The 18,801-nt window shown below is 34.6% G+C and overlaps 3 protein-coding genes and 1 pseudogene across 3 annotated transcripts; all 4 read right to left on the bottom strand.

Moving 5' to 3' along the window:
- Nucleotides 1-4,460: 4,460 nt before the first annotated feature.
- On the bottom strand, nt 4,461-5,292 carry LOC131169173 (putative receptor-like protein kinase At3g47110). The gene is made up of 4 exons (XM_058134742.1): nt 5,172-5,292; nt 4,975-5,085; nt 4,627-4,889; nt 4,461-4,538 (listed from the first exon to the last, which is right to left on the bottom strand). Exons 1-4 carry the CDS (start codon nt 5,290-5,292, stop codon nt 4,461-4,463), a joined length of 573 nt encoding a protein of 190 aa, XP_057990725.1.
- LOC131173090 (putative receptor-like protein kinase At3g47110) lies at nt 5,289-7,878 on the bottom strand. Its single transcript, XM_058134743.1, has 3 exons — nt 6,884-7,878; nt 5,791-6,810; nt 5,289-5,685 (listed from the first exon to the last, which is right to left on the bottom strand). Exons 1-3 carry the CDS (start codon nt 7,876-7,878, stop codon nt 5,289-5,291), a joined length of 2,412 nt encoding a protein of 803 aa, XP_057990726.1.
- Nucleotides 7,879-9,232: 1,354 nt separating this feature from the next.
- On the bottom strand, nt 9,233-11,900 carry LOC110633301 (probable LRR receptor-like serine/threonine-protein kinase At3g47570; annotated as a pseudogene).
- Nucleotides 11,901-14,165: 2,265 nt separating this feature from the next.
- Nucleotides 14,166-17,547, bottom strand: LOC110633302 (putative receptor-like protein kinase At3g47110). The gene is made up of 2 exons (XM_058134744.1): nt 14,838-17,547; nt 14,166-14,618 (listed from the first exon to the last, which is right to left on the bottom strand). The coding sequence occupies exons 1-2, from the start codon at nt 17,545-17,547 to the stop codon at nt 14,218-14,220; spliced, it is 3,111 nt and encodes a 1,036-aa protein (XP_057990727.1). The 3' UTR covers nt 14,166-14,217.
- Nucleotides 17,548-18,801: the final 1,254 nt, after the last annotated feature.

Below are 18,801 nucleotides of genomic sequence, written 5' to 3' on the forward strand. Positions count from 1 at the left end.
AGGACCGCAGCGTTACTTTTTACGGTTCGAAATTTGAGTTTAAAACGACTTCGCAGTCATTCCCGAGAAGGTCACCCATCACTGTGACTCTAGGCTCGTTTAACTTCTTATGTTCTGTTTTTCTTACTTATACTTAACTAATTGGCAATTACTAATTATTTGTATTTATGGCTTCTCTAGTTGTCTTAAGTGTGGCTCTAATCCCCTTAATTGTCCGGACCAACTCCGGTCACCGGAACAGTGAAATATACCAGGCTATGCAAACGGGGGTGTTACAGGCTGGGCAGAGAAGAAAGGTTGTCCCAGCTCACTTGATAATTACATTACAATTATTTAATATAATTGACTCAATACAAGCTTAAAAAGAATCAAAGACACCTTAAGTTGTGTCAAAAATCTAGTAGAGTTCTTCCTATAGCTAGGACCTACACAACCTGTAAAAAGATCTAAATAACGCTTCCAATTCACCAATTTCTACAATCACATCTCATTAGCATCATATGGCCCCTTTTGGGCCCTCCAAATCAGACACTAGTCATAAACTTGAAAAATTACATTTTAGTCCCTATAATTGACATTTTGTAAAAATCCACTCAAACAAGATCTAAAAATTCTAAAATTTTTCCCTGTAGTCCTTAATAAGGTTATAAAGCTATCACAAAAGGAATTGTAATTTTCTAATCACCCATAAATATTTTATGAATTTTTATTCAAGAATATTACTCAATTCTATAAGTTTCCAATAACTAATATATTCTTAATTCAACCTAATTCAATATTCACATATTTAACTCTCCATTATCAAGCTTCAACCAATCATATAAAATTTAAATACCATAAATTCAGATAATCTTATATGCCCATGTGCTAAAAATCAAACTAAAACCCATATATATTCTTTCAAAAATATTTCACAATTGCTAAAAAAATCAACAAGCACCGTAGAATATCTCCAAATAATTTTTCTTTCATCACACATTTTTCTTAGAATTTTTTCTCTAATTTTTCCTGTTTAAGAAACATTACATTTAAGCACCACAGACTGAGAAATAAGGAAAATAATCTTACTCAAAGCTTATCTATCTCAAAAATTCCAAAAATTTATGAGGAAGTCTCTGGAAGTTGAATCATCCCCAAAGCTCGCCGGAACCAATGCTGGAACCACCACGCATGGTGGCCAGCCACCGGTCGCCGGTGATATTTATCGGATCTGATCATATCAAAATGTTCCTCTCCTCTTTCTGACTTCATAGGTGGTCTCGGATCGTCGATCCAATGATCGGATCGTCCTAGATCTGACAAAAAATCTTAAAAAATCTGAAATTTCTCTCTCCCATATCTCACTCATTCGACCACCAAAAATTGCAAAATGGGCATCAAAAGAAAGCTCTTAGAACAAGCTTTTCAATGCCACCTGAATCATCTCGATCGGACGTCAGATGAAACCAGAATCGTGCCTAGAAGTTAGCTGCCCTATGCGCACATTTTTCTCTCTCCTCCATCACTTACCGCCGCTTCTGATGCTTTTCTGGCTAGCTAGTGGTGCACCGATGTCATGGGGTGGTGGGGGAACTCCTTACTGGTGGTGGTAGTGGGTGGTTGCCAGAAAAATGGAGGAAATAGGTGGAAAAGGGTAGGGAGAAAGAGGGTGGAAAAGGGGGAGGGGGGGGGGGGAGGAGACTACTTAAATTTTATTTTATTTTTTTTCAATATGGAAATGAATCTGGACATACATGTTGTCTAGATTTATTCTTAGAAATAAAATTATAATATACAATAAATAAAAATAATAACAATAATAATTAAATTAATAACCATAATTAAATATTAGAAATAGGGTTAAAAATAATAAATAATATATTTTATTAATTGATTTAATATTAATATTTAAAACTAATCATTTAAATAAAAAAAATAATTAGATTGTTAAATAATTTTACATAAACAATCATTAAAAATATATGTGTAAATAAAAGTATTACAAAGTTATAATTTGGTTAGATAATGTTAAAATAATATTTAAATACCATATAGAAGTATAAAATTTATAAATTTATAAATTTTGGTTATTACACTATTGTTAAGAATATATATATATATATATATATATATATATAGTATTAAAAGATAATTTAAAATTAAATTTGATAAGTTTTAGTTATAAGAATAATAAAATAACAAAAATAATTTTTTTCAAACTATTTTTTTTAACATTATTTAATATGGTGCTCTATTACTAAAAAGCAGTTTTGGCGACTAATTTTTGCCATCAGTCCCTCAATTTTTAAAGTTATTACACTTTCATCCTCTATTTTTGGTTTGTTACAATAAAATCTTTTAACTTTGAGATTTGTTACACTTCAATCTCTTAACTTTTGAAGTTATTACACTTCCATTCTCCATCTTCAATTTGTTATCATAAAACCTGTCAATTTCAAAATTCGTTACACTTCAGCCCCTCATGCCAGAAACCCCTCATATCTCTGGCTAACTTTATATGTGGCAGTGCTATATTGTAAAATAAAGGAAAAAAAAAATTCCCACATATAAAATTCATATCACCCTCTCTCCTTACACACTATCTCTCTTTCTACTCTCTCTCTAATCCTCTTAGCGCTCTTTTTTATCATTTTCCCTCTCTGTCTTTTTTCTCGATGAAAACAAAAAGTAACTCACTCTCTACTCCTCTCTTTTCAAACTAAAAAGAAAATCCCTAAAACAATTTTTTAGGGTTCCTTTTCTAGTCAATTGTAGGTTAAAAGAATTCCTTATTTGTTTCTTATCCTTTAACATGATTTTCTGTTGCTTTTCAAATTTACTGTTGACAATGCCTAATTATAGAAATAATAGAAAATTATGTTGGAAGACTAACAAACAAATGAGAATTTCTTTTTACCTGTAATAAATTGGAAAGGAACCCTAAATTATTGTTTTTGGGATTTTCCTTTTCAATTTGAAAAGTTAGGAGATTTTATGGTAATAAAATGAAGATGAATGATAGAAGTGTAACAACATTAAAAGTTGAGGGACTAAAGTGTAATAATTTCAAAATTGAAAGATTTTATGATAATAAACTAAAAGTAAGGAACAGAAATAAAACAATGTCAAAAACTGAGAGATGACTAATATAAATTAACTCAATTTTATTCTCCAACCACAATTACAAAAAGGGCTCTCAATTGAATGTGGCTTCTCCACCACCACCAATCCAACGAGCTCACATCTTTTCCTCTCTAGTTTTTTTCTGAATTGAACTGAGGAGTACGGATTAGATGAACAGAGTTTGATTTAAAAAGTAATTGATCAATAGTTTTAATTTAAAAACTTTGTTTGTTATTATTTTTTTATTTTAAGAAATTTGATTTATTTTGTTCCGATTAATTTTTGAGGAAAAAAATTGATAGAACTAAATCTAATATTTTTTTTTTACTTAATTAGTATTAGATCTGAAATCAAAATTAAAAATATAAAATATAAAAAAGATTACGTTCGAAATGAGTCTAAGATAAGCTCAAGATATAGTCCAAATCAATAAATCGAATCGAATTGATTTAATTCAGTTTTTTTTTTCTTCCTAATTTGCTTCATTTCATTGTTTTCTACTATAAAGTTTGATTTATTTGATTTTTCGATTTTTCAAACCGAATCTATTGATACTCACCCATAGTATAAACATAGGTCTTCCATTTTTCTCAACATTAGACCTGGCCAAAAGACTGGCTTAGAATCGGAATTGGACCAATTCAATCCAAAATTGAGACCAATTAAAATCAAATTGAAACAAAACATCTTTGAATTAGATCAATATTAGCTGGTTTGATTCCAAGCAAAACTGAATTAAAAAAAAAAAAAGATACAAAGTTTTAAAAATATCAAATTGAAATCAAACTGTATCAAAATCTTTGGGAAGTCCTGCGATTTGACTTCGCCAAAACTTTGAATCAACGTTTGACCGCTCTAGCAGCTTTTTTTTCAAGGATAAGCCTGAGAGAATGTAAACTTGGGTGTCAATCTCCCATTTTTGAGATATTGGGCTTACACTCTCTTTAGGCTCCGGCTTTTATGTCAAAATGGCTAACGTTGATTTTAGCTGGGCCCCTATTGTTTTGCCCATGTCTTTGCCACGTTCCCACCTGATGTGAAACAACACATTCCAACATTATCCCATGTGAGATGAAATAATCTTACTGTCAAGCTAGTAATTCATTTATAAGAAATTTGTTTTCACTTCCTTTTCTAAGGGAATGAAATTTTTGTCTTCACCAACAACATAATCACAAACAAAAGAAATAACACACTTGGTGACAGTTGTTGATTTGCACATTCTGATTTTAAATTTAGTTGAAAGAAGCGATTAGAAAAGCCTCGCAGACAGTTCACGAGGTAGAACTTGAGGTTTATCTGCTGAAGATTGATGTTCATAGAACATTTATTGTTGAAATTGAGTGAGATCCAAAAGCTCAGGTTAGTGGGGGCCTGGATGCCTGAATGCCACAGCGTATTCCTGCAATATCCAAATGATCAGAGTAGTCTTTGGGCTAAGTAAATATGAAGATAATATAAGATTCATCAATCAGAATGTGTGTTAAAAAAAAAAAAAAAAACTCATACCTAATAGTGGTTTACAATTTGTTGTTCTCTATGAGTCCTTGCACGAAGGAAAGCCTCTGTGATAATGTTTAATTTTCTTGTAGCATCGATCATATTCATTCGATCTCCTGATAGTTCTGCCGAGCATGCGAGTCCTATTTTGAGGACTGATCCAGCACATTTTTGCACATTGCTTCCTTGTAATTTCATATTTTCCATATTGACATTATTTTCTTGGATTTCTGTTTGATCATCATCAGTCTCATTGTCTTCAACAAATTCTTCTACTCCCACTTCTCCTGTTGCAATAAGCTTGGGATCGAGAACCTGCATTACTTGTCCCGGTAGCTTAGAAGTTAGACCTAACAAAGTTGTGGAGCAAACCATCTCTGAACACTTCATCAATTGGTCTCCGTCCTGTGAATATCTCCAACAAAATTATTCCAAAGCTATACACATCCCCATATGTTGTTGGCTCGCCAACTATTCCATATCCTGCAAGGCAGACATATCCAATTCCATTCTTATTTTATACTTGACCATTGTGGATATTTGATAAATAAAAGCATAGGGGGTTTTACCTGGAGGCATATAGCCGATTATTCCCTTTATCCCAATAGAGCTTGTTTGGTCTTGAGAAGAGTTGCTTGAGGTTTTGGAAAGAAGCCTTGCTAATCCGAAATCACCAAAATGAGCAGTCATGTCATGTCAAGCAGAATATTGCTTGGCTTCAGGTCGCAGTGAATGATTGGTGTTTCACAAAGGTCATGAAGGTAATGCAAAGCAGATGACAAATCAGTGGCAACCCGAAGCCTTTGAAGAAGTTTTAAATTCCTTGGCTGGCTACTACCATCTTCATTTGGATGCAACCACATTTCTAAACTTCCGTTCACCATGAAATCAAGCACTAGAGCTTTGAAGTCATTGCCTTTAAAATCAATGCTTGAGCAGTATGTCAAGATCTTCACCAGATTTTGGTGCCTGATGTTCCGCAATGCTCTGCATTCAGCAATGAAGCTCTTGGATGCTCCACGTTGTCGAAGGTTGAGTACCATCACAGCAACTATCCTTTCACCATGTAGATCAAGACTTCCTCTATATACAGAGGAAAACTACCTTGTCCAATTAAGTTTTCTGAAGAGAATCCCTGAGTTGCTTGGTGAAGCTCCTTATAGAAAATTCGAAGGAGCTTATCCAAACAAAAAGGATTGGATGATGGATTCTTTCTTGATTTTCACCAGCGGAAAACCCTTAAAGATGTTATCGCCATGAAAAGCACAATTGAACTGATAACTGTTGCAAGGATAATGGCAAGAGGAGAATTTTTGTGTTTCTTTCGCTTGATGGGGCATGCTGGTAGCTGCAGTTCCGAGATACCTCCACAAAGATTTTTTTTTTCCAACAAGTGAAACTGCCGTTATATTGCTGAACACTCCTTCTCTTGGCACTTCACCCTCAAGATTATTGAAGGAAAGATTCACATATTGCAAAAAGGGGAGCTTCGGTAGCTCCTTCAGAATGTTTCCGGACAAATTGTTTCTTGATAGGTCTAAATGTTGGAGACCTCTCAATGAAGCCAAGGATGAGGGAATTGATCCTTGGAGAAAGTTGCCCTGCATGTTAAGGTTTTCTGGCATCAAGCAATCCCGTATTGTCTCAGGAATTTCCCCATACAGTTTGTTTTGTGACACATCTAGCGCATTAATATTTTTCAGTTTATGGATTTCTCGGGGTAGGGGACCTGTCAATGTATTGTGTGATAAGTTAAGAATTGTTGATAAAGAGGAAAGACCAGTGATCTCCTGGGGTAAGAAGCCAATAAGGAAATTGTTTGCAATATCTAGAGGTTGCAGGTTTTGGCAGTTTGCAATGCTACTTGTTATGTTTCCTTGTAATTTGTTTTCACCTAAATGTAGTTCATATAGCTGGCTGAGGTTGCCTAAGGATGGCGGGATTTGTCCAGACAATAGGTTTGTATGCAAATGCAGTTTTTGTAACTTTCTAAGCTTCCCAAAAGAAATTGGTATGGTACCAGAAAAATGGTTTTCCTCCAAGCCTAATGCATACAAATTCACAAGATTCCCAACCTCCGATGGAAGTCTTCCATACATTCGATTGCCTCCGGCCCCTAATAGGCTCAGTTTGGTTGACAAATTGGCTATGGCTGCAGGTAATACACCGCCAAAATTATTTTTAGCAAAAGATAGAATTTCTAGATTGCTGCAATTTGACAAAGATGTTATAAAACTCAAATCTTGACTTGTGTTACCAGAAAATTGACTTCGAAATTCACCTGCTGCAGATCCTTAAATCTCCTAAACTGTTTGGAACTTGTCCTGTGAAAAAGTTGGCAGAGATGTCAAATATTTCAAGCTGAGAAGCATTGGTGAATGAACTTGGAATAGTTCCATAAAATTGGTTTCTACCACTGTAGAAATCTTGCAGATTTCGAAGAGTGAGGCCTATGTTCGCTGAAAGACTCCCTTTCAACTGATTATCTGGCTCCGAAAAGACATTGATAGATGAGATATTGTATAGGGCGCCAGGGATTGTGCCTATCAGATTATTTACTCCAACCGAGACGAAAGTTAAGCCTGTCAATTGCTCCAACTTGTTTGGAATATTTCCAGCCAAATTATTGACAACTACAGATAAATGTTTGAAGGACGAAAGGTTTCCAAATGAATGTGGGATCTCTCCTGTGAGATTATTTCCGTAGAGGTCAAGTGACACAAGCTTTTTTAAAGAGCCAAGTTCATTGAGAATTTTACCCACAAATCTATTTCTAGCCAATATAAGGATTCGGAGCTCTGAGCAGTAGGTGATGTTGAGTGGAATTTCACCTCCCAATCTGTTATCTGTCAGGTTGAGGTGTCTCAGTCGGGACAAGCTGCCAACTTCTTGAGGAATTTCACCGTGGAAGCTGTTGTTGCGAAGATTGAGGAACCTTAAGAATGTGAGGTTCCCTATAAACGGAGAAATGGTTCCAGACAAGCTTAGCCCGTACAGGTTTAGAGATGCAACTCTGTGGTGTTTTCGGCCACAAGTAATCCCCTGCCATTTGCAGAAGTTGACAGAATCATTCCAGGAGCTGAAGAAGACATGTGGATCATTGCCTATCTTGGATTTGAATTCCAGGAGTGCAAGTCGATCAGTTTCATTTCCCAAATTCCTGAGACAATCGGTAGGTGGTTGCAAGCATAGTAAACTGGTACAGAATAACAAAATGACCTGAAAATGATGGATTGAAGGCCAAAGGGTCGTTAAGCTTGTAATTCGAAGTTCCATTTCTATTGGGTTTGTGCAAATTCATGTGCTTACTAGGTGAACCAGTATTCTTTTGTAGTATATATATTAGTCTTTCCATCAACCAATTCTATGGAAGTATTCCAGTTTCATTGACGGTAGATTGGAATTAGAACGTGGAATTGCAATTTCCATCATAAAAAAAAAAAAAAAAAAAAAAAAAAAAAAAAAAAAAAATCTCTGCTCAACAAAAAACGAATAATCAAACAAAGACAACAATAAAAAAACACATAAATAAAAACAAATAAAATAATAAAAATTAAAAAGTTATTATACTTCTTGTCAATAGCGCTGAAAGGAACAATGCGACCAATGTCTGCATAGTAAAGGAAGACCAGCCACTTGAGGGGTTAATTATTAAAATAATTTACCATAAATAAGTTGTTAAGAAAACGCCAATATACTACAATAAATTATTTTAATAAATTGGAAAAGGCCATTTTGCTTGGTGTTACAAAGTAATAGCATTGGTCAATTGCACCTACTGCTTGGAAATTCTAGATATATGTTTGAGGAATTATTCATATACATTTATTTTTTTATAAATTTAAAACATATTTTATATTTAATTGAATTTCAGATATTTCACTACAAATTTACAATTAAAATTAAATTTTAAAAATTAATTACAAAAAAAAAAACTAAAATAATATTTGTGAATAAAGGTGGCAAATTTTGACATGACTTAGTACATAGTGAAACAATTTTGATTTTAATATAAATAGGTTTAAATTACAAACGGCTCAATCCATTTATAACATACTAAAAATAAGAATTTAATTAGGAATTTACGTAATCCGATAAGGCATATAATGGACGAATAGATTAAACTATTTTGTTTTAATATATTTAAAACTATTGTGATGCATTTTATATAATAAAAATACAATTTTACATTTAATATCCTACAATATATATATATATATATATTTTTAAATTTTTATAGCATACTTGATACTAAAATAAAATATGAGTTCTTATCAATATCATAATTATCTCTAAAAAATAATTATATTAAATAAACGAGTTATTTTATGTCTTATTAAATTAAGCGAGAATATCTAATTTAACTCTTATTTTTAATGTGTCGTAAATGAACTAGCCCTTTATTAAGAAATATTTAAGTCTTGGGAGTAATTTCATTTGACAGAATGCTGCATTTCTTTCTATGATGTTTTAACAGTAATACATACTTAAATTTGATTTGAGGTTATGCAACATACACCCATATATATATATTTTGCAATTGATCATTTTTTTTTTCCTTCAGGATTGTTTGTGTGTCAATATAATCTCAATTACATGTTGGATATTTTCATTTCACGGATGCATCAAATCAAAAAACAACAGTTACTTTGACATATTTTTCCCATGTGTGTGTGTGCGTCTTTGTGTGTCTTGCCAATTGGTGGTAATTGGATAAAAAAGAATGCAAAATTTTACCAGGAGCCATGTACCCAATTGTTCCTTTCATCCCAATGGAACTAGTTTGGCCTTCAGAAGAGCAGCTGGTTGTTTTGGTAAGGAACCTTGCTAATCCAAAATCACCAACATGAGCTGTCATGCCACTATCAAGAAGAATATTACTTGGTTTTAAGTCACAATGAATGATTGGCACTTCACAATGTTCATGAAGATAATTCAGTGCAGAAGCCACATTAATTGCAATATGAAGTCGTTGGAGAAGATTCAGAGTCCGTGAATGATCAATACCACTTTCTTCTGGATGCAACCACATTTCCAAACTTCCATTTTCTATGAAATCAAACACTAGAGCTTTGAAATCATTGCCTTTGAAATCAATACTAGAGCAGCATGTCAAGATCTTTACCAGATTTCGATGTCGAAGAAGCTCTTGGAAGCTCCATGTTGTTGAAGATTGAGAACCTTTATAGCAACTAACTTGTCTCCATGCTGAAGTAAACTTCCTCTATAGACTGAGCCAAAACTACCTTGTCCAATTAAGTTTTCTGGAGAGAATCCTGCAGTTGCTTGGAAGAGTTCCTTGTATGAAATTTGAAACAGCTTATCTGCAATAAAAGGCATGGAAGGAGGATTCTTTCTCGACTTTCACGGATAGAAAACACAGAGGCAGGTTATTGTCATGAAGAACACAATTGAACTGACGGTTGTGACAAGGATTATGATTGTGGAAGTCTTTTTCTGTTTCTTTTTTTGGATAGGACATGGTGGCAGCTGCAGTTCAGGGATCCCCCCACAAAGCTTACTGTTTCCAACAACTGAAAATGCCATTGCATTTCCAAAACCTCCTTTTTTTGGCACTTCACCTTCAAAGTTGTTGAAAGAGAGATTGAAATATTATAAAACTGAAAGGCTCTCCAGATCTTCTGGAATCTTTCCTGACAAGTTGTTTCTTGACAGGTCTAAGTGTTGGAGACCTCTCAAGGAAGCAAAAGATGAAGGAATAGGTCCTTGAAGAGAGTTACTCTGCAAATTAAGGATTTCTCAACTCAAACAATCACCTATTGTCTCAGGAATTTTGCCAGATAACTTGTTCTCTGAAACATCTAATGCATGAATATTTTTCAGGACGCCAACTTGGGCGGGCAAGGAACCTGTCAATGAGTACTGTGATAAGTCGAGAAGTTCTGATGGAGAGAAGAGACCAAAGATCTGTTGGGGTATGATACCAATCAGCTTATTTTGTGAAATATCCAACCGTTTCAGGAATTGGATGTTCCCAATACTAGAAGGTATTTTTCCTTCTAATTTGTTTTCATCTAAATGAAGCTGATATAGCTGGGTGATATTACCTAGGGATGTTGGGATTTCACCAGACAGTAGGTTTCCTCCTAAATCCAATAACTGCAGCTTTCCAAGCTTCCCAAAAGAAAAAGGAATAACACCAGAAAAAGGTTTATCTCCATGGCTAATTCGTACAAATTGACAAGATTCTCAACCCCTATTAGGATTTTACCTGATAAATGATTCCTTCCCATGCCTAATACATAAAGTGTAGACAAATTGGCTATAGAGGTAGGTAACAAGCTAACAAAATTATTTGCACTAAAAAATAGAATTTTTAGATTGCTGCAGTTTGACAAAGATGTTATGAAATTAAAATCTTGACTCGTGCTATTTCCCAGAAAGTTGTGCCCCAAACTAAACCGCTGAAGATCATTCAAATTTCCCAGATTGGTAGGAACTTGTCCTGTGAGAAAGTTGAGAGAGATGTCTAGATCTTGAAGCTGAGAAGCGTTGGCCAATGAAACAGGAGCGCTTCCATGAAACTGGTTGCCACCCATGGTAAGTTGTTGCAGGTTATGAAGAGTGAGGCCTAGGTTCACTGGGAGACTACCACTCAGTTGGTTTGACGAAGTATAAAAGAGACTGATAGATGAGTTATTATAAAGGGTGGGAGGGATTGTACCACTTAGATTGTTGAAGTTGATCACAAAGATGGTTAAACTTGTTAATTGTCCCAATTCGCTTGGAATATTTCCATGCAGATTATTAAAGCCTACAGAAAAGACCTTGAGAGAGGAAAGGTTTCCAAGGGATTGTGGGATCTCTCCTGTGAGATAATTTGTTCCAAGCCTAAGTGTTACAAGCTTCTTTAAAGAGCCCAGCTCAGCAGGAATTTTTCCCTCCAGCCTGTTTCTTGTTAAATTCAAAACCTTGAGCTCTGAGGAGTAGGTGATTTTGAGTGGAATTTCTCCGCCTAGTGTGTTGTTTGACAGGTCAATAATTCTCAATCTGAATAGGCGACCAACTTCCGGGGGAATTTCACCATAGAACTTGCTGTCAACGAGGTTGAGGCACCTTAAGAAAGTGATATTTCCCATATATGGAGATATGGTCCCAGACAAACTAAGCCCCTGCATATTTAGTGACACAAATCTCTGATGTTTGTGACCACAAGCAACCCCTCGCCATGAGCAGAAGTTGACAGAGTCGTTCCAGGAGCTCAAGATTGCATATGGATCATTGCCAATCTTGGCTTTGAACTGCAGAAGTGCAAGTATGTCAGTCTCATTTCCCATTTTACTGAGAGAATTGGCAGGTTGCAACAATTGTATGCTAATAGAGATCAAGAAACTGAAATGAACATGAAGAATTGAAGGCCAAAGGTTTGCTAAATGTATGGTGGGAAGTTCCATTTCTATTGGATTGATTGTGCACGGATGAAATGTCAAGTATTATGGGTAAGCAGTGTTTTATATGTCTGAATGAGCAATGGTAAACATTTGTTAATGATCCATCGGTGCATTATCTTTCATACAAGGTAAAATGCGGTTAGTGCAAGATATAATGATTATAGGCTATAATGAAATTAGTCTTGACATATGAACCAGGGCCAGAATTAGTGCTCTTATCAGTTTGTTGATTAACTAGGGCGTTCCTGTAAAATTAAATGAAAAGAAAAAACCCACCTTCACTATTAAAACATTTACTTTGGAATTCCCAACAGATTTGGTTGTAAATTATGTTTCTCTCTCCCTCTCTCTCTCTCTCTTTTACTGAAATTCCATTTCTATTGGATGGATATATTATGATAAATGAGATGCGAGAATAAGTTAATAGAAAACTAGAGCTTTGGAGAAGTACCCTAGAGTCAAAGGGCTTTAAGTTAGGTAGAACGAAAACATAATACATGCATTGCAAGTTCAATGAAAGCCGAACTGATGATAGGGAAGGAGTTAGCTTGGATGGAGTGGTACTGTCCAAAGTAATCACTTTAAATATCTCTGCTCAATCCTTCAATGAGGATGTTAGTCATAGGATTAAAGCCGGATGGTTGAAGTGGAGACGTGCCACGGGAGTTTTATGTGATCGCAAGATTCTCAATAAGTTGGAAGAAAAATTTTATTGTACAGCCATACGGCCGGCCATATTATATGGTAGTGAGTGTTGGGCACTGAACGAGTCATATATGTCTAAGATGAGAGTTGCGGAGATGAGAATGCTAAGGTGGATGAGTGGTCATACTAGACTAGATAAAGCCCATAATGAAAGTATTTGAGAAAAGATAAGAGTGGTGCCAATTGAGGATAAGTTGAGAGAAGGGAGATTGATGTGGCTTGGTCATGTGAAGTGCAGACATATGAAGGCTCCAGTTAGACAAGTAGAGCACATTAGATTAGAGGATAGAAAGAAAAGAAGGGGTAGACCTAAACTAACTTGGAGGAGAGTAGCACAGTATGACCTAGAAGCATTACACATTTCCGAGGATTTAACCCAAAATTATTTAGAGTGGAGAAAGAAAATCTATATAACCGACTCCAAATTTTTTGGATAAAGGCTTAGTTGAATTGAGTTTGATGTATTATGATAAACAAAATGAAATTTCTTGTGCTGAATTAAGCGTGAGAAGTGGGTTATATATCTATAGAATTAATTTCTTATACCTGTATAATGTTCTATTATACAAGTGCTATTATACACTTGGTGTGTGCTATAATTAATTAATTACTTGACTTAATGCTGACTATAGTGGCATTATGTAATTATATATAACTATAACAAATAATAAGGATATAATATCTGAAAAGTGGAATAAAAATATTAAAAAAAATGTAGAAAAAATATGTTAAATTTTAATAACATATCTTGTTTATATTTATGGAAAATCTTGTTCATCGTCTCTGAATACATTTTGGCTATAACTTTCGAGATGTGATGAGGGATGTTTATAATGGTTTTAGATTTATATATAGGCTTTTTCTCTTCAATTGAGATTATTTTTCCCATAGTAATTTGTTTGGTATTCATGATTATATGCTTGTAACCGTAGCTTTTTATATGCCACTATTATGTTCATTAATTATTTTTTTATTTTGCTTGTCATTAGGCCTAATAATTTCCTATTTGTCCATCATTAGAACGTGTGCATTTTGGAATTGCAAAAAGATTTGGTTATAAATTGTATTTCTCTTTTTCTTTGAACTGAATTTCCATTTCTATTGGATGGAGATATTATGATGAGCAGATGAAATTTTTTGTGCTGAATTATGGGTGAGAAGTGTGGTATATATCTGTAGAAGTCATTTCGTAGAACTGCATAATGTTCTGTTATAGAAGAGCTATTATACACATAGTGCCTGCTATAGTAACTTGACTTAATGCTGGCCATAGTGGCATTAGGTAATTATATTTAATTAGCATAGTTAGTAGTCATTAGTTGGTTGATTAACTAGCAAAATTCTTTGAGAATCATATAAATAAGAAGTAATAGGGTGTAGAAAGATTATGAAGTTAAGCATTCTTTAATTATTTTTCGGTGAAATGGAAAAACTGCTATTTTCTGAGTCTCTACATCTCATTGCAGAAGCTGTGCTTCTGCAATATATCAAATCCATACTAAACTTGTTTGTGGTCTCTATGAAGGAAAGCATCCTTGATGGCATTTAGTTTGCTTGTTACGTCTTTCATATTCATTCGCTCTTTTGGCACTTCTGCAGAGCATGCGAGTCCAATTTGAAGGACTGATACAATACATTCTTGTATACCATCTTCAATACTTTCATCATCATCCATATTTTCTGCTGCTGTAGCTGCCCCCAATTTTCCTGGAGTGAATAACGTGGGATCCACAACCTGCATGACTTGTCCTGGGACCTTAGCCTTAACAAAGTTGTGGAGATCTAAGCCATTTGTAAACATATCATGAGTTGGTCTCTTTCCTGTGAGCATCTCTAGCAAGAGGATTCCAAAGCTATACACATCTCCGTAAGTTGTTACACTGCTGCCTACTCCATATTCTGCATTTCATACATCTCCAATTCTATTAAAATATGATCAAGACTATACAGTTACAATTCTATCTGTAAAAGAATCTGGGATCCATCTTAAATATTTTGTGCGAATTTGAATAAAAGCTTGAGGGCTTTATGTAAAGCAATGAAAGTTCAGGGGCTTAATCCTGCATATGTCATGCTGATAAATGTAGTAATTTAACAAAGAAGTTTGGCAAGCGTTACCTGGTGCCATGTAGCCAATTGTTCCCTTTATCCCAGTTGAGAAACTTTGGCTTTGAGAAGGATTTTTGTTGCTTTGAGAAAGGAGCCTCGCCAATCCAAAGTCACCAACATGAGCAGTCGTGTCACTGTCAAGAAGAATATTACTGGGCTTCAAGTCACAATGAACGATTGGTGTTTCACAATGGTCATGAAGATAATGCAAGGCAGAAGCCACATCAATGGCAATGCATAGTCTTTGAAGAAAGTTTAATTTCCTTGTCTGACTATAACCATTTTCCTCTGGATGCAACCACATTTCCAAACTACCATTTTCCATGAATGTAAACACTAGAGCTTTGAAATCATTGCCTTTAAAATCAATGCTGGAGCAGTACGTCAAGATTTTAACAAGATTCCTGTGCCGGATGTTTTTCAATGCTTTGCACTCGGCAGTGAAACTCTTGGAAGCTCCATGTTGCTGAAGGTTGAGCACCTTTACCGCAACAAAACATTTCCCCTGGTGATCAAGACTTCCTTTATATACTGAGCCAAAACTTCCTTGTCCAATTAAGTTTTCTGAAGAGAATCCGCCAGTTGCTTCTAAGAGTTCCTTGAATGAAATTTGAGGAAGCGTATCCACTGTAAAAGGTAATAAAATTGGACTTTTTTTCCACTTTCGCCTGTAGAAAAAACACAAGGACGTCCATATCATGAGAAGGAGAAATGAACTGATGATTGTGGTGAGGATTATGACAATGGAAGGCCTTCTGTGTTTTTCTTCTTTGACAGGGCATGCTGGCAGCTGCAATTCAGGGATACCTCCACAAAGATTCCTATTTCCAATGATTGAAAATGCACTTGCGTTGCTGAAAACTCCCATTTTTGGTACCTCACCCTCAAAATTATTGTTTGAAAGATTCAAATATAGCAAGAAGATAAGCTTCTCTAACTCACTAGGAATATTTCCTGACAAGTTGTTTCTGGACAGATCTATTCGTTGGAGACCTCTCAAAGAAGTAAAAGATGAGGGAATGGGTCCTTGCAGGAAGTTACCCTGCATGTTAAGGATTTCTAGCCTAGAACAATCACCTATTGTCCGAGGAATTTCCCCATAGAATTTGTTCTCTGAGACATCTAATGCATTGATACTTTTCAAGTTGCCAACTTCTAAGGGTAAGGGACCTGTCAATGAGTTCTGTGATAGGTTAAGAGTTTCTGATAGAGAAGAAAGGCCAAAGATTTGTTTGGGTATGATGTCCGTGAGTTTATTTCTTGATGCATCCAGGAAACGAAGATTTTTGCAGCTTCCAAGACTTGGGGTTATATTTCCATCTAATTTGTTTCCTGCTAAATTAAGCCAATACATTTTGGTGATGTTACCCAGGGATACTGGGATTTTTCCAGAAAGTAGATTGTCATTTAAGGTTAGCCTTTCCAGCTTTTGAATCTTTCCAAGAGAAATGGGAATGCTACCTGCCAAAAGGTTTCCATCCATATCTAATCGAAACAAATTCACAAGATTCCCTACCTCTTCTGGGATTGTTCCTGATATTGGATTTCGTCCTAGGCCTAGTTGAACAAGGGTAGAGAGATTGCCAATGGAGCTAGATATTATACCACCAATATTGTTTCCATCAAAATATAGCTGTTGTAGACCGCTGCAGTTGGCCAGAGATGGTAAAAAACTCAAATCTTGACTCGTGTTGCTGCCGAAGAAATTGAACTCCACGTGAAGCTGTTCAAGACCCTTGAGATTTCCCAGATTAATCGGAATTGGTCCCGTGAAACTGTTGGTAGACATGTCAATAAACCAAAGCTGAGAAGCGTTGGCCAATGATTCTGGAATAGTTCCATAAAATCCATTTTCGGCCAAGAGCAGTTGTTGCAGGTTAGGAAGAGTAAGGCCTATGTTTGCTGGGAGACTCCCACTTAATTGATTATATGTAGTTTCAATGGTAGTGATAGATGAGATATTGTAAAGGGCAGGAGGTATTGGACCACTCAGATTATTAACTCCGAGAGCAAATAAAGTTAAGCTTGTTAAGTGTCCCAATTCAGTTGGAATCTTTCCCTGCAAATTATTATAAGTTAGGAGAATCTGTTGGAGGGATGAAAGATTTCCAAACGAATACGGGATCTCTCCTGTGAGACTATTTTTGCGAAAGGAAAGAATCTCAAGCTTCTTTAAAGAGCCTAGCACTGCTGGGATTTTTCCCACTAAGTTGTTATTCATCAAACTTACAACCCTGAGCTCCGAGCAATTGCTGATGCCACCTGGAATTTCACCACTCAACTGGTTATTCGTCAGGTTAAGAAATCTCAATCTGAAGAGGTGACCAACTTCTCGAGGAATTTCTCCATGGAATCTGTTGTCTCCAAGGCTGAGAAACCTTAAGAAGGTGAGATTCCCTGCATGTGGAGATATGTTCCCTGACAAGCTAAACCCCTGCAGATTTAGAGACGTAACTCTCTGATGTTTGGGGCCACAAGTAACACCTTGCCATTTGCAGAAGTGGACAGAGTCATTCCATGAGCTGAAGAGGCCATTTGGATCATTGCTTATCTTGGCTTTGAATTCCAAAAGAGCAAGCCTATCAGTCTCATTTCCCAATTTAGTGATACAAACAGCAGGTTGGAAGCATAGCATGATTACAGAAATTAAGAATAACACAGGAAAATGCTGGGTTGAAGAAAGCCATACTGCTGCTAAGCTTGTGCCTGTAAGTTCCATATTTTTTTTTTCTTTTATGAGGATGAAAATGTGGTATGAAAATCTGTGATAGATAAGAGAATTAATAATAGCCATTGTTATAAGAAGCCAACTCATGGTGGTAGCTACAAGAACATTTATAAACGAAAAGGACTTTTGAGAAAGAGAAAAAAAAAAAAAAAAGACAAATTACTTATTCTTGGGGTTCGCTCTTCAAATACACTTTATGGAGTTACTAACATTACTGAGATTGCACAATACATGTGTGCCTCAAAACGTAAAGAAGACAAATCAGGATATTAGTGAATTTTTATTTATCTAATTATAAAAAATATAAATACAAAAACATTTTAATAAACAAAATATTTTAGTGCACGATTTTACTTATTTATAAGAAGATAATAAAATATATTTAATTTTATAATTTAATAAAAAAATTATAGAATTTAATGAAAAACTATATAATTGATTAATTTATATAATTTTTCATTGAAATAAGTAACTTTTTCTTTATTTACTTTAAATATGTGATTTAATATAATAATTAAGTGTATTATTTATAAATTTTTTTATTTAAATTAAATTTATTAAATATTTAAAATAAAAAATATATAATATAATTTACCTATCAAATAAATAAATTTCACTTATTTATATATTATTCAAAAATTTCCCACACAGCGCCTCTAAGGTGAAAGGCAGCGCGGTGGATGAGCAACCATAAAGATTGTTACAAGAAGACAATGACTACTGCAAGGGCAGTTAATGCTACGCGGCTACGTAAAAGACTTGAGTATTGACTTTGACTTTGTGACGGCCACAAAGGAAGATATTATTATTAGCTAAGAGAATTTTTACTTTTATGATATGGCTTGTATTAGGATATTATTTTGTCAGCCAGAGTTATAATGTGAATATGAAGAATTTATGACCTTATTTAAATTAAATATTTTTGTAAAATTTTTAATATATAAAAATCGAATAAATATTATAAATTTTATTTGCAGTAGTGGTGTGAGATTTGAAAAACCTAATGAGATTGGAGTTTAGAGAATTTAGGGAGATCATAATATATTTTTCATCATAATTATTATAAAGTGAATTAAATTTTATATTATTTTTTATGAATTTAAATTATAACATAATTTAAAAAAAATGATCTGAATAAAATATTTTATAAGATTTATTATAGAAGCGAAGGGCACATATTCATAGGGCTAGTGGTACAAACTACTATAAATATTGTAAATTTATGGGCTAATACAAAAAGTTAGG

Source organism: Hevea brasiliensis, chromosome 14 (genome assembly GCF_030052815.1).
Source record: "Hevea brasiliensis isolate MT/VB/25A 57/8 chromosome 14, ASM3005281v1, whole genome shotgun sequence".
NCBI classification, from domain to species: domain Eukaryota; kingdom Viridiplantae; phylum Streptophyta; class Magnoliopsida; order Malpighiales; family Euphorbiaceae; genus Hevea; species Hevea brasiliensis.

Coding starts and splice junctions, on each gene's coding strand:
- LOC110633302 (XM_058134744.1), bottom strand. CDS start 17,547: ATGGAACTTACAGGCACAAGCTTAGCAGCAGTATGGCTTTCTTCAACC. Junction 14,619..14,837: donor AATTGGCTACATGGCACCAG/GTAACGCTTGCC, acceptor TATGAAATGCAG/AATATGGAGTAGGCAGCAGT.
- LOC131173090 (XM_058134743.1), bottom strand. CDS start 7,878: ATGGAACTTCGAATTACAAGCTTAACGACCCTTTGGCCTTCAATCCAT. Junction 6,811..6,883: donor GATTTAAGGATCTGCAGCAG/GTGAATTTCGAA, acceptor GTCAAATTGCAG/CAATCTAGAAATTCTATCTT. Junction 5,686..5,790: donor TCCATCATCCAATCCTTTTT/GTTTGGATAAGC, acceptor CTCTGTATATAG/AGGAAGTCTTGATCTACATG.
- LOC131169173 (XM_058134742.1), bottom strand. CDS start 5,292: ATGACTGCTCATTTTGGTGATTTCGGATTAGCAAGGCTTCTTTCCAAA. Junction 5,086..5,171: donor AATCGGCTATATGCCTCCAG/GTAAAACCCCCT, acceptor TCTGCCTTGCAG/GATATGGAATAGTTGGCGAG. Junction 4,890..4,974: donor TGATGAAGTGTTCAGAGATG/GTTTGCTCCACA, acceptor TTATTGCAACAG/GAGAAGTGGGAGTAGAAGAA.